The sequence below is a fragment of the Uloborus diversus genome, unplaced genomic scaffold, assembly GCF_026930045.1.
Source record: "Uloborus diversus isolate 005 unplaced genomic scaffold, Udiv.v.3.1 scaffold_12, whole genome shotgun sequence".
Taxonomy (NCBI): Eukaryota; Metazoa; Arthropoda; class Arachnida; order Araneae; family Uloboridae; genus Uloborus; species Uloborus diversus.
In genome coordinates, this window is record NW_026557876.1 from 6,193,000 (window position 1) to 6,208,231 (window position 15,232).

General features: G+C 33.5%; 1 protein-coding gene across 1 annotated transcript in view; it reads right to left on the reverse strand.

Annotated features, from left to right (window-relative positions):
• Positions 1-349: 349 nt before the first annotated feature.
• The window catches only part of LOC129232443 (zinc finger protein 239-like), a 30,881-nt gene continuing 15,998 nt past the window's right edge, over positions 350-15,232 (reverse strand). The window contains exons 2-3 of the mRNA XM_054866588.1: positions 1,815-1,925; positions 350-899 (exon numbers count right to left, since the gene is read on the reverse strand). Of these exons, the coding sequence (XP_054722563.1) occupies positions 350-899; positions 1,815-1,925 (661 nt within the window). The remainder of the gene's footprint in view (positions 900-1,814; positions 1,926-15,232) is intronic.

Genomic DNA, 15,232 nt, shown 5'->3' on the forward strand with positions numbered 1-15,232 from the left:
AAGAGGCGGTAATGAGCAAGGGAGTGGATAGCTTTAAGAGGGCCATTGATCTTCATTGGGGACTAATAAATTGACTAGGACCAGCCTAGCTGGGCCCAGAGCCTGTTGCTGGTCGTCACATTTGTATTGTATTGTATAATTGAAAACCTTTTTTCCATCCTTTCGGTAATCAATTTTTGAAATGAAATCACTAAAGCAGTCTCTTTTCGCTGAGAGAATTTCTTTGCGAAGTATAGCAACGCTTTTTCTCCAGGATTGGACTTCTTCTGGTTTTTTGGAAAGCTCAGCCGTAATACGAGCATTAGTGCATATTTCTTTAAGGGTAGCAAGTTTTTCGTTCCAGAATGGTTTATATTTGAATTGCACAAGAATATGGTTTTCCATTAGTGTGCGTCTTCAAATGTCTTTTCAAAGATGAAGAATCGGAAAATGTCTTATTACAATGATCACAAGCATATGGTTTTTCATTTGTGTGTATCCTCAAATGTAATTTCAAAGATGAAAAATTAGAAAATGTCTTTTTGCAAAACTCACAAGAATATGGTTTTTCATTCGTGTGCATCCTCAAATGTGATTTCAAAATGTGACTATGAGAAAATGTTTTTTTACAATACTCACAACAATATGGCTTTTCATTTGTATGTACCCTCAAATGTGATTTCAGATTTGATCTTTGATAAAACGTCTTTCTACAAAGATCACAAGAATACGGTCTTTCATTAGTGTGTATCCTCAAATGTTTTTTGAAATTTGAGCTATCGGAAAACGCTTTTTTACAATGATCACAAGAATACGGTCTTTCATTAGTGTGTATCCTCAAATGTGTTTTAAAACCTGAGCGCTGAGAAAATGTCTTTCTGCAATACTCACAAGAATATGGTCTCTCCATAGTGTGTATCCTGAAATGTGTTTTCAAACGTGTACAATCAGGAAATGTCTTTTTACAGTACTCACAAGAATATGGTTTTTCATTAGTGTGGATCCTTAAATGTCTTTTAAAACTTGGCTTATGAGAAAATATCTTTTCACAATACTCACAAGAATATGGTTTTTCATTAGTGTGTATCCTCAAATGTGATTTCAAAGATGAAGAATCGGAAAATGTCTTTTTGCAAAACTCACAAGAATATGGTTTTTCATTATTGTGTATCCTCAAATGTGCTTCCAACCTTGACTTCTGAGAAAATTTTCTTCCACAAAGATCACAAGAATATGGTTTCTCATTAGTGTGTATCCTCAAATGCTTTTTCAACCTTGAGTTCAGAGAAAATGTCTTTCCACAAAGATCACAAGAATATGGTCTTTCATTAGAGTGTATCCAAGAATGTGCTTTTAAACTTGAGTTCTGAGAAAATGTCTTTCCACATTGATCACAAGAATATGGTTTTTTGTTAGTGTGTATCGACAAATGTGTTTTCAAATTCGAACTCTGCGAAAATGTCTTTTTACAAAGATCACAAGAATACGGTCTTTCATTAGTGTGTATCCTCAAATGTGTTTTAAAACCTGAGCGCTGAGAAAATGTCTTTCTGCAATACTCACAAGAATATGGTCTCTCCATAGTGTGTATCCTGAAATGTGTTTTCAAACGTGTACAATCAGGAAATGTCTTTTTACAGTACTCACAAGAATATGGGTTTTCATTAGTGTGCATCCTTAAATGTCTTTTAAAACTTGGCTTATGAGAAAATATCTTTTCACAATACTCACAAGAATATGGTTTTTCATTAGTGTGTATCCTCAAATGTGATTTCAAAGATGAAAAATCAGAAAATGCCTTTTTGCAGAACTCACAAGAATATGGTTTTTCATTATTGTGTATCCTCAAATGTGCATCCAACCTTGACTTCTGAGAAAATTTTCTTCCACAAAGATCACAAGAATATGGTTTTTCATTAGTGTGTATCCTCAGATGCTTTTTCAACCTTGAGTTCAGAGAAAATGTCTTTCCACAAAGATCACAAGAATATGGTCTTTCATTAGTGTGTATCCAAGAATGTAATTTTAAACTTGAGTTCTGAGAAAATGTCTTTCCACATTGATCACAAGAATATGGTATTTTGTTAGTGTGTATCGACAAATGTGTTTTCAAATTCGAACTCTGCGAAAATGTCTTTCTACAATGATCACAAGAATATGGTTTTTCATTAGTGTGTATCCTCAAATGTGTTTTAAAGCCTGAGCGATCAGAAAATGTCTTTCCACAATGATCACAAGAATATGGTTTTTGGTTAGTGTGCATTCTCAAATGTACTTTTACTACGGAGCTTCGCGAAATGTTTTCTACTAAGCTTACAAGAATATGCTTTTTCTTTAGACGTACCCTGAGATGACTTTTCAGTTCAGAGGAGTGACTAAACTTTTTTTTTTTTGCAATAATCATACAATTATGATTTCTGTTTGATCACACATTAATTTTTAGGCTTCAGTGTGGAGCAAATGACAAGTTACAGTAGTCAAACGTAAAAAAATTGTGATCAATGATGCTGTTTTTCACTTCAAATCCAATCATTCGAGACGTCCAGAGCAATCAGAAGAAATTAGGATCCCTGAAAGAAACATAAGAAGTGAAGCCACTGTTGAAGATAAAATGTCAAATGATTATTCAAAAGAATTGGAAATACCACAGTGTCATAAACATGGTTGCCAAGTTATTGGCAGTTCGTGGTTCTACTCGGTTTTAGCAATGGTTTTTACCGCCATGTCAAAACTCCTTTCTGACATGGTTTTTAACATAATTTTTAAAAAAAACCTCTAAATTTTGGTGACTCCTAGCCTCATAAATTTTGATATCATTGACTAAGAAAACTTTTTGGCTGTATTCGATAATCAAAATGATGCACAATAAAAAATGCTAAACATAATTTAATTCAAAAAGCTGACCGTATCAACAGTCGGGGCCCATTTCTTTCTAAGTCACGGAATCCCGTAAAATTTGAATGGGCCCGACTGTTGATCCTTCTATTCTGCTTTTGAATTTATGATTTGTCTTATTTGTGTACGATAATAAAACTATTTCAACGGTGTAGTTATTCAGTAGTACTTAATAGCATAATAAACTACTGGTCTTATACATTATTCTTTTTTAGTTTTTTTTGGTTTTTACGCAGTCGGTGTTTTGTTTTTATTTAATAATTTTTTATTTTACACTTTTTAGTTAATTTTCATTGACTTAGTTACTATGATTATAAGACGGTACATTTTGTAATCTTGTCATATCATTGTTTGTATCGAGAGGTTTATTAAGTGACTTGCGGTGGTCTAAACTACTGATAATTAGTCCCTCGAGGGACCTAACTTGGCTTAAAGCTACATGTGCTTGACCTTCGGCAAAAATGCGCGAACTTAAGTCAACCACAACACAGCTATATAAACACCGTGTATAACTCATAATGACGCGAAATCGGAAACTTTGTCCATCAAATCTTTCTCGCAAAACTAAAAAAATCTGTCAAGAAAGTACACGTCACGAAATTCAGTCCCTTGAATCAAGGCAAAAACACATGCAACATGTTAGAGATGAAAATCGAATTAGTAGACTTTTTTATTGTTGGTTTATATTACACGGTTTATTTTGATGAGGACTACAATCTGAGTGTCTTGCCTTCGTTACGCATAATATATTTTTTATTACAGTACAGAATACATATAAAGAACACATGAAAGAATTTACATCAGAAAGAGTACATTCAGAGCGCGGTTGTCTTGATTCACCGCCTCAAGTGGGAGAAGCAATCGCTTAGTCCACTCGGTCATTGAGACCCCTGTTAGTAGACTTAGTAAACAGAAAAATTCAGGCAGCGAAAAGTACTTGCATTTGTCGCACGCAAGTAGCGTGCGACACAGTGTGCAACACCCAACGTGCTCCGATCCCGAACTGACAAAACATGGCAACTGGTTGCTGATATGGTGAATTCTGATTACTGTCATGTGTTTAGTGACACTCCCGAGGTTAAGATAAATCGAATGACGTAAGAATAACCAAAATTGGCCGAGGCGTTTAGCCTGTAGAACGCCACATAGGAACAGACATACATACATAGACTTATAAACACATTACCCTCCTTTGCGTCGTGCATGCGCATTTGGGTAAAAATAATAGTACTAATAGCAAAGTTCATTTTGATAATAAAAAATAACAAACTAAATTCAAGGTTATTTCTAGGTTATTTCTTCAAGTCTAAAATCAAGGTCAATTCAAAACCTTAGTAATGTGAATTATGCTCTTAAACTGGTGATCTGATTTGAATCAAAGAAATCCTCAAAAACCTGCATTATTTGAAACGTTTAAAGTGACCAAAATCCACGAATATATGCTTAAGTTTAGCCTTGAAATTAAATTGTTAAATTTATTAACAAAATTAATTTATAAATACTATCTCTTTTCACTATTTTTGGCAGCAATTAAAAAACAACTACATCACTTCCGTCACACAAAAAGTTTAGAGATCAGAAATTCAAAGCTCTAGCATAAAAAGTTTTACTTGGAAAAAAAAAAAAAAAAAAAGAACAAAGCAGATAAAAAAGCATTTATTACATCCGTGGAGAAAATGTATTGATAGACGTGTTAATTTTAAAACAAAGTATTAGTGCTTGCTTAATAATTAATATTTAGACACCTAATAGTTTAAAAACTAAACAAGTCTATTTCTAAAATGGACTTCAGTAATTGTGACTAACAAAAGCTCCAAAGTTACGTTCTTCACGGTTACGTTTGTCACCATGTCATATTTTGAAGAGATATTCATTTCTGTCACATTATAAGAAACATGAGTATTATCCTGCACGAAAAATAAAGAAAAGGAATGAAAATAACCCATTGCATTTTTTTTTACCATAATATCTACCTAAGCTTTAGAGAAAACGAGAGCTAAATTTCATGTTGCAAAAATGTTACATTGGTCAAACTACAGTAATTTAGTTTCAAACAGGGGTGCAGAAAATGTTTTTAACACCAACATTTCTCCCAATCTGTATGAAAATTTCCCCAAAATTTTACAATATGGTATATGTTTCAGGTAAAAATTCATTCCTATTACTATAGGTAGAGATATTTTTTTTGGGGGGGAAAAAAAGCAATTGCATCTTTAAAACTAATAGAATGAACTAGTAACCTTAGAACTCGGTATCTAAAAAGTAAATTAAGTAAATGCATGTAAGTTTTAATTAAAATATCATATCTACATTTATTTTAAATGTAAATTATTATCCAACAAATAGTTGATTAAAAATATAAAGAGTGGTGATGCAAAAGACACTTGCAGGAAAAAATTGGATTTTTCTTTTTTTAAAATCGAATCTGCAAAATTTTCCCCGGATGGTTCAAATTTCCCCCGATCCTAGATCACCGGATCGGACATATTCTGCACCCGTGGTTTCAAAAACCAATTTATTTGACTTTACTGTGTTTTGTTGCATGAATATTACACAGAAGTTTTATTCTTTCACAAAATTACGCAAAACCACAAGTAAATGACAATAGGGAAGTTTTCGATTTTTCAATTTTATTTTTATATGATAGAGTAACATGTATGAACATCATAGGTGAAAAAATTTTTGCGATACGATAAGTAGTTTTTTTTTTAAATTAATTTTTAAAGTTCAAGCTCTTGTGACGTCAAATGGCATAGGAAGTGACGTCATCCCCTCTTCCGGTAGGGGAGAAGCAAAGGACACGCATTCGACTTCGAAGACGAAACGTAAGGCTTTCTCCTCGCGTTTCTGGAACATTAAACCTCTCATCCTCTCGAAAATATTCGAATATCTCATTGGTGTTACTTGAGGAAGACTATTTAGATTGTGCTTTAACGAATCCGGCCTCCATAGTGTGTTCAAAAGGATTATTGAATTTCTAAAACATAAAAATATCAGCGCGCTCAAAATGTCCCTAGCGAAAACAAAGTATCTTCGGCGGAAGGCTGCCCATTCGCGCCCTGTGACGTAGGCTTGTGACGTTTCAGAAGCGCGCATGGCGATGGTGAATTTTTTAGTTTTGAGGGTCAATTAACACTATCCAATAGCCAAAATATGAACATTTAATAGGTTGCAACTTCACTATTACAAGTTTAAAACTCACTCACGTTTATGCAAATAAAAAGTCTCTGAATGTTACCAGGGCTACCACAGAAGTTCAAGAATGAAATTCCTTGACAATTCCAGGTTTTCCAGTTGCTTTTAGAAAAAAATTCCAGGTAAATAAATGTCGACTTCCGTTATTAAATACCAATGCAACATATTTTTTTTATGTAAATAGACCTCTTTTATGAATCAAATAATGCTTTAAAATATTATCAATAATAGTAATCAATATTGTAAGTTAAGATAAACTAAAAATTAAATTACATTGATTACAAATGTTTTAAAAGAACAGAAATTTCCAATTGGTATTTTTTTTCATTTTTTGAAAAAGGACTGAAATTTCAGAAGCATTAAGCAATTTTCGGCAAAGGCAGTTTCAATGTTGGCATGTTTCCAAAAAAAAGTTTTAAGAAAAGCACAAATTTTGAGAATTTAAATTTTTATAACCATCATTCGTTTCATGAAAAAGAAAAAAAAATACAGAATAAAGACTATCAAGATACTAATAAAAAAGGCAGATGCATTGTGGAAAATACTAGTAATTTCTAGCCAAGCATGTCAAAGATGTTTTTTTTCTTTTTTTTCAGAAAAGGCAAAATAAAATGTAATGATATTAAATCAGATTTTTATGATCTTCGTATGGGATATTTCTTTTTTCCTATGAATTTATGTGGAAAATCTATGGAAATTGTATCTATGAAGCCTTATCAGATTTAGTCTTCAAAAATGAGCTAGAATTTTCTTTCTCTCAACTATCCAGAAAATTCGCATACCCCCCCCCCCCCGGGAACGCGACATTTACCGTACTGCAACATCTTTGCCCGAATGGAGCAGCAGTTTCATCCATAAGACGGAAAAATTGGAAATGAATTCCCTGACACTCCCTGAAATTTCAACAATTTGTGATATTCTCTGACCATTTTGAGGTACATGAAATACACTGCCAGCTCAGTCAATTCCACCGAGGACTGCAGCTTCGTGCTAAGCTAAGCTTATTAGCACTCATCAGTTGGCATAGGAGTGACTGAGCTGGAGGTGGAAAACCTCTTAAGCCAAGACTAGCCAAACAAACGGGTAGCTAATACAGAATTAGCACTGAATATACCTGCCTTACGTGAAATACACCGCCAGCTCAGTCATTTCCAGCCGAGGACTGCAGTTTCGTGCTTATTAGCACTCATCAGACCGGCATAGGAAAGTGACTGAGCTGGAGATGGAAAACCTCTTAAGGAAGCCAAGAGTGCGATGCTAATTCTATATTAGCTACCAGTTTGTTTCGCACTCTTGGCTTCCTTAAGAGGTTTTCCATCTCCAGCTCAGTCACTTTCCTATGCCGGGCTGATGAGTGCTAATAAGCACGAAACTGCAGTCCTCGGCTGGAAATGACTGAGCTGGCGGTGTTTTTCACGTATTTCTGCTTTAGCCCTGGCTAATGGGCGGTAATTTACTGAATATACCTGCCTTGCCTTCAATATTCGAGTTGAACCGAACCATTGTTTCGGTCACTCGTCTGGTCAGTTCTCATTCTGTATTAGCTACCAGTTTGTTTGGCACTCTTGGCTTCCTTAAGAGGTTTTCCATCTCCAGCTCAGTCACTTCCTATGCCCGGCTGATGAGAGCTAATGAGCACGAAACTGCAGTCCTGGGCTGGAATTGACTGAGCTGGTGGTGTATTTCATGTCTTTCTGCCTTAGCCCCGGCTACAGGCGGTAACTTACTGAATACATTTGAAGGTGCTTTTCATTTTCCCTGACAAATTCCAGGTTTTTCAGGTGCGTGGCAACTCTGATTGTTATGTTCGTCACTATAGGTATAGAATGACCCAGTAATCAATTTTTTTTAATAATCTATTTGCAAATGTCTACACAAAGCTGAACGCAGCAAAATAGTCTTTTGACAATATTCACGACAACATGATTCCTTTCTTAGTTTATGTAACCTCAAATATGATTCCAAAATTAAAGCCACAGAAAATGCGTACTTACAAAGCTCAATGTTTTTTCATTGTTATGAATGCTTCAATCAAATCACATGCGAAATTTAACGTTCAGAGAAAGCTTTCTGGCAAAAATGACAAGCATACAATTTTTCTGCAGTATTTATTAACAAGTGTTTGCAAACTTAAATAAAAAGAAAATATTTTCTAACAAAACTAACAAGGAGAAAATTTTTCTTGAGGGTTCATCCTCATTTTTTACCGTAAGTTCGAATTACTAGAAAATGCCTTTTTACAATATTCAAAAGATTACGGCTTTTCAATGTGTATTCTTAAATATCTTTTCAAATGTAAGCTTAGAAACGGTCCCTTGACAATGCTCACAAGAATATAATTTAACTTTAGTGTGTGTTTCTTCAAATGTGTTTTTAATCTTGAACTACGAGAAAAACACTTCTTTCAATATTCACAAGATTATGGTCTTTCTTCAGCATGTATCCTTAAATGTAATTCCAAATTTGAACTACGAGAAAATGACTTTGTACAGTACTCGCAAGAACATGGTTTTTCATTCGTGTGTATCCTCAAATGGGATTTCAAATGCGAACATTCAGAAAATGTCTTTTTACAATACTCACAACAATATGGCTTTTCATTTGTATGTACCCTCAAATGTGATTTCAGATTTGATCTTTGATCCTGAAATGTGTTTTCAAACGTGTACAATCAGGAAATGTCTTTTTACAGTACTCATAAGAATATGGTTTTTCATTAGTGTGGATCCTTAAATGTCTTTTAAAACTTGGATTATGAGAAAATGTCTTTTCACAATACTCACAAGAATATGGTTTTTCATTAGTGTGTATCCTCAAATGTGATTTCAAAGATGAAGAATCGGAAAATGTGTTTTTGCAAAACTCACAAGAATATGGTTTTTCATTATTGTGTAACCTCAAATGTGCTTCCAACTTTGACTTCTGAGAAAATTTTCTTCCACAAAGATCACGAGAATATGATTTTTCATTAGTGTGTATCCACAAATGTATTTTCAAATTTGTATTATGAGAATATGGCTTTTCATTTGTATGTATCCTTAAATGTGATTTCAAATTTGATCTTTGATAAAACGTCTTTCAACAATGATCACAAGAATATGGTCTTTCATTAGTGTGGATCCTCAAATGTTTGTTCAAACAGAACCTCTGCGAAAATGTCTTTTTACAATGATCACAAGAATATGGTCTTTCATTAGTGTGTATCCTCAAATGTCGTTTCAAATACGAACACTCAGAAAATGACTTTTTGCAAAACTCACAAGAATATGGTTTTTCATTAGTGTGTATCTTCATATGTGTTTTCCAGGTTGAGCTCTGAGAAAACGTCTGTTTACAATAATCACAAGAATATGGCTTTTCATTTGTATGTATCCTTAAATGTGATTTCAAATTTGATCTTTGATAAAACGTCTTTCAACAATGATCACAAGAACATGGTCTTTCATTAGTGTGGATCCTCAAATGTTTGTTCAAACAGAACCTCTGCGAAAATGTCTTTTTACAATGATCACAAGAATATGGTCTTTCATTAGTGTGTATCCTCAAATGTCGTTTCAAATACGAACATTCAGAAAATGACTTTTTGCAAAACTCACAAGAATATGGTTTTTCATTAGTGTGTATCTTCATATGTGTTTTCCAGGTTGAGCTCTGAGAAAACGTCTGTTTACAATAATCACAAGAATATGGCTTTTCATTTGTATGTATCCTTAAATGTGATTTCAAATTTGATCTTTGATAAAACGTCTTTCAACAATGATCACAAGAATATGGTCTTTCATTAGTGTGGATCCTCAAATGTTTGTTCAAACAGAACCTCTGCGAAAATGTCTTTTTACAATGATCACAAGAATATGGTCTTTCATTAGTGTGTATCCTCAAATGTCGTTTCAAATACGAACATTCAGAAAATGACTTTTTGCAAAACTCACAAGAATATGGTTTTTCATTAGTGTGTATCTTCATATGTGTTTTCCAGGTTGAGCTCTGAGAAAACGTCTGTTTACAATAATCACAAGAATATGGTTTTTCATTAGTGTGTATCCTCAAATGCATTTTCAAACTTGTATAATGAGAAAATGACTTTGTACAATACTCACAAGAATATGGTTTTTCATTCGTGTGTATCCTCAAATGTGATTTCAAATGCGAACATTCAGAAAATGTCTTTTTGCAAAACTCGCAAGAATATGGTTTTTCATTAGTGTGTATCTTTATATGTGTTTTCAAGGTTGAGCTCTGAGAAAACGTCTTTTTACAGTAATCACAAGAATATGGTTTTTCATTAGTGTGTATCCTCAAATGTCGTATCAAAGCTGAGTTATAAGAAAATGACTTTGTACAATACTCACAAGAATGTGGTCTTTCATTGGTGTGTATCCTCAAATGTTTTTTCAATTTGGAGCTGGTAGAAAATTTCTTTTTACAATGATCACAAGAATATGGTTTTTCATTAGGGTGTATCCTCAAATGTGTTATAAAACATGCCCGATCAGAAAATGCCTTTTCACAATACTCACAAGAATATAGTCCCTCCATAGTGTGTATCCTCAGAAGTGATTTCAAATGTTAACAATCAGGGAATGTCTTTTCACAATACTCAAAAGAATATGGTTTTTCATAAGTGTGTATCCACGAATGTGTTTTCAACTTTCAGTTCTGAGAAAATGTCTATCCACAAAGATCACAAGAATATGGTTTTTCATTAGTGTGTATCCTCAAATGTTTGTTCAAACTGGACCTCTGCGAAAATGTCTTTCAACAATGATCACAAGAATATGGTTTTTCATTAGTGTGTATCCTCAAATGTGTTTTCAAACTGGACCTCTGCGAAAATGTCTTTCAACAATGATCACAAGAATACGGTTTTTCATTAGTGTGTATCCTCTAATGTTTGTTCAAACTGGACCTCTGCAAAATGTCTTTCAACCATGATAACAAAAATATGGTTTTTCATTAGTGTGTATCCTTAATTGTGTTTTCAAACTGGACCTCTGCGAAAATGTCTTCAACAATGATCACAAGAATACGGTTTTTCATTAGTGTGTATCCTCAAATGTGTTTTTCAACTGGACCTCTGCGAAAATGTCTTTCAACAATGATCACAAGAATATGGTTTTTCATTAATGTGTATCCTCAAATGTATTTTCAAAATTGAACTCTGAAAATGTCTTTCCACAATGATCACAAGAAAATGGTTTTTCCTTATCGTGCATTTGCAAATGTACTTTTTATAGTGAGTTTCGCGAAAATGTTTTCACTTAGCTCAGGAGAGTGGTTTTTCATTAATCTGTACCCTGATATGTACTTTTCAGTTCAGAGGAGTGACTCAACTTTTTTTGCAATATTCACACAAATATGATTTCTTTTTCATACACAGATCAATTTTCAAGCTGCAGTGTGGAGCAAATAAAAAAGTTACAATAATCAAGCATTGGAAAATTGTGATCAATGATGCTGTTTTTCACTTCAAATCCAATCATTCGAGACGTCCAGAGCAATCAGAAGAAATTAGGATCCCTGAAAGAAACATAAGAAGTGACGCCATTGTTGAAGATAAAATGCCAAAAGATTATTTAAAACAATTTGAAATTTGAAGGTGTCATCACCAGGGTTGGCAAATTATTGACAGTTTGTGGTTCCATCCGGTTTTATCGATGGTTTTTACCGTCTTAAAACCCCTTTTTGACATGGTTTTTAACACAACTGTCAAAAACCTCTAAATTTCTGTCACTCCTTTGAAAAACTTTGTTATCATACACTAAGGTAAGTTTTTGACTGCATTAGATTATCAAAATGTTGCACAATATAAAATCCTAAACGTAATTTTGATTCAACAAGCTGCTCGTCTATAGAATAAAATAGGCAAATGAAAGAGCTACTATTACTATAGAATAAAAAGCACCATAAATAGCAGTTGTACATTAAAAAAAAACATGTACAATTAGAGATGCAAAAAAAATCATAGTTTTTTAGCTACAAGAATAAACCCGGAAATTTTGGGGAATAAACCCTGATTTTTGGGGAACATTGGGAATTTTGGAAGTAAACAACCTCCATGTTTTTCGACCTAGATACTAGGCTTAAAACACGATTATGTTTGATTTTTTTCAAATGATATCATTTGAAAAAATCTTTTGCGTTCTCAGTGTAGGACAAGCTATTTAAAATTGAAATACAGTTGACTCCCGCTACAACGCGGTTTGACTAACGCGAAATAGCTATAATGCGAATGTTTCGATTTCATAGCTAACGCGAAATCCTCGTCAACAACAGGAATGAATTTTGAAGGAAATATCGGCTTCGTTATTGGCTAATATGTACTGATTTTGAGAATATTTTTACATGTTTAGCATCACTGACAGCGGAAGTTCCCACACCAAACTAGTCTACACATCGTGCTGTTAGTGCATCAAATAACTGTTCTTTCATTTATCTTTTCTTCATTCTAATTTTAAAGTTGATGAAATGTAACGGCATCTAAATTTGCTGCAGGGTTTAAGCTGGGCGTTAGTTCTTTAGCATAAAAGCTAAAATTGCGGGAAAAATGTTAGCAAAAAGCTAAAATGTTACACATTCTCATATATTTAAAAATGCCTCAGTGAGTTTCATCTTCCGTTGAAAATAAAATTCATAGTTCATCTGTGACATCTTTGAAGAAATAAGTACAACAGCAATTTTTTTTAAACATAAAATAAAAAAAGAAAACACGATTGGTGTTTAGAACGTTGCAGTCCCCTCCTCCTAATAAAGCAGTTTTTGGATGGACATAATGCTGGATAAGACTGATAGTTATTGAACTTAATTATAGTTTAAACATCTTAGCTAAGATTTAAAAAAGATTAAGTTGATTATAGCCATACATGCTTCCTCTCTAGGATCATACATTTTTTCTTTTTTAAAAAAATTAATTTATGTTTTATTTGAGCAAAAAAGCGAAAATGCATTGCTTTATTTTCGAAATTCAGATAGTGTTTTCGCATTATGCGAAAAATGCGACTGTAGCGGAAACCCTGATTTGCTGTTTCATAAAGTTTGCGAAGATGGGAGAAAAAACAAAGTTTCTGACAAAAAAGGGTCAAGATTCTCGATATGCTTGAACAACTACCAAACGTCAACGCTAGCACGACTCAAATGTGAGTGAATATACCATACATACAATTAAAAAGCCGAAACAAAAAGATGTCTGTAAAAGTTCAGAACTTAGTTTCAATATAATGTCTAAGCAAAGTACAGTAGACTCCCGATTATCCGCAAGCGGTTTATCCGCGGGGCAGGTTATCCGCGAATCAATCAACAATCTCGAACATGTATTTTCGCAGTAAAAAGCGAATACCAGTGGTTGTTTTTTTTTGAAAAATTGTAAATTTACACTCAGTTGTTTTTGCTTGATTGATTGATTTATTTTAATTTTATTATTATTATTATTATTTTTGTGCGTTTTTCATCGTACATACACTTGTTTGTTAAGTTCGGTTGTGCAAAAATACAAAACATTTGTATTGTACTCTATATATATTTTCACTGTTTGCAGAAAGTGTTATATAGTTAAGAATTTGAGATAGGACAATTTTTACCTGATTTGTCCCCCATTTTAGTCTTTTTGCGGTTATCCACGATTTTTATTATCCGCGGCACTTGTGCCACCCAGATAATCGGGAGTTTACTGTAAATATTATAAAAATTGCACTTATATTGTGGTTTAAAAGATAATAGGAAGATGGACTGTTGTCATGAATGGAAATGTTTTAGAGAAAAGGCAAAGCAACTGCATTTAAAAATGTATTAGATAATAATCTGATCATGGAGCATAAATCATCATCATCTTCATTTTTTACTCATAAATATTATTGCTTAAAATTTTACTGTACATTTAAATACAGTAAAAATTAGGTTATTTAAGTAAGAAACTAATTTACAGTTGAGGAATCGATCGAAACTAGATTGAAAATTTCGAGCAGGTGTGGCAAAATGACAACTGTATAAGTTCATGTGTGAGATGCTATTCTCCAAAACTAGAACATCGCCCGTGTAGGTAGGTATGACAGGTGAAAATTGCTTCTACTCTTCTACATTTGAAAGAAAGCCATCGCCAGTTTGGTGATATTTGAAACTTTATATTGTAACCAGGGTTGCCAGAATTAAGCACTGTACAGTACTGTTGTAGTGGAGCATTTTATTTTTACTACACTCTGCGTGTACCGTGTTGTTTTATTTAAGTCTTTGATTATTCATTTTAAGTGTACCTTTCAAACAGAGTAAAAGTTAGGTTCTTTAAGTAAGAAACTAATTTACAGTTGAGGAATCGATCGAAACTAGATTGAAAATTTCGAGCAGGTGTGGCAAAATGACAACTGTATAAGTTCATGTGTGAGATGCTATTCTCCAAAACTAGAACGTCGCCCGTGTAGGTAGGTATGACAGGTGAAAATTGCTTCTACTCTTCTACATTTGAAAGAAAGCCATCACCAGTTTGGTGATATTTGAAACTTTATATTGTAACCAGGGTTGCCAGAATTAAGCACTGTACATAACTGTTGTAGTGGAGCATTTTATTTTTACTACACTCTGCGTGTACCGTGTTGTTTTATTTAAGTCTTTGATTATTCATTTTAAGTGTACCTTTCAAACACAGTAAAAGTTAGGTTCTTTAAGTAAGAAACTAATTTACAGTTGAGGAATCGATCGAAACTAGATTGAAAATTTCGAGCAGGTGTGGCAAAATGACAACTGTATAAGTTCATGTGTGAGATGCTATTCTCCAAAACTAGAACGTCGCCCGTGTAGGTAGGTATGACAGGTGAAAATTGCTTCTACTCTTCTACATTTGAAAGAAAGCCATCACCAGTTTGGTGATATTTGAAACTTTATATTGTAACCAGGGTTGCCAGAATTAAGCACTGTACAGTACTGTTGTAGTGGAGCATTTTATTTTTACTACACTCTGCGTGTACCGTGTTGTTTTATTTAAGTCTTTGATTATTCATTTTAAGTGTACCTTTCAAACACAGTAAAAGTTAGGTTCTTTAAGTAAGAAACTAATTTACAGTTGAGGAATCGATCGAAACTAGATTGAAAATTTCGAGCAGGTGTGGCAAAATGACAACTGTATAAGTTCATGTGTGAGATGCTATTCTCCAAAACTAGAACGTCGCCCGTGTAG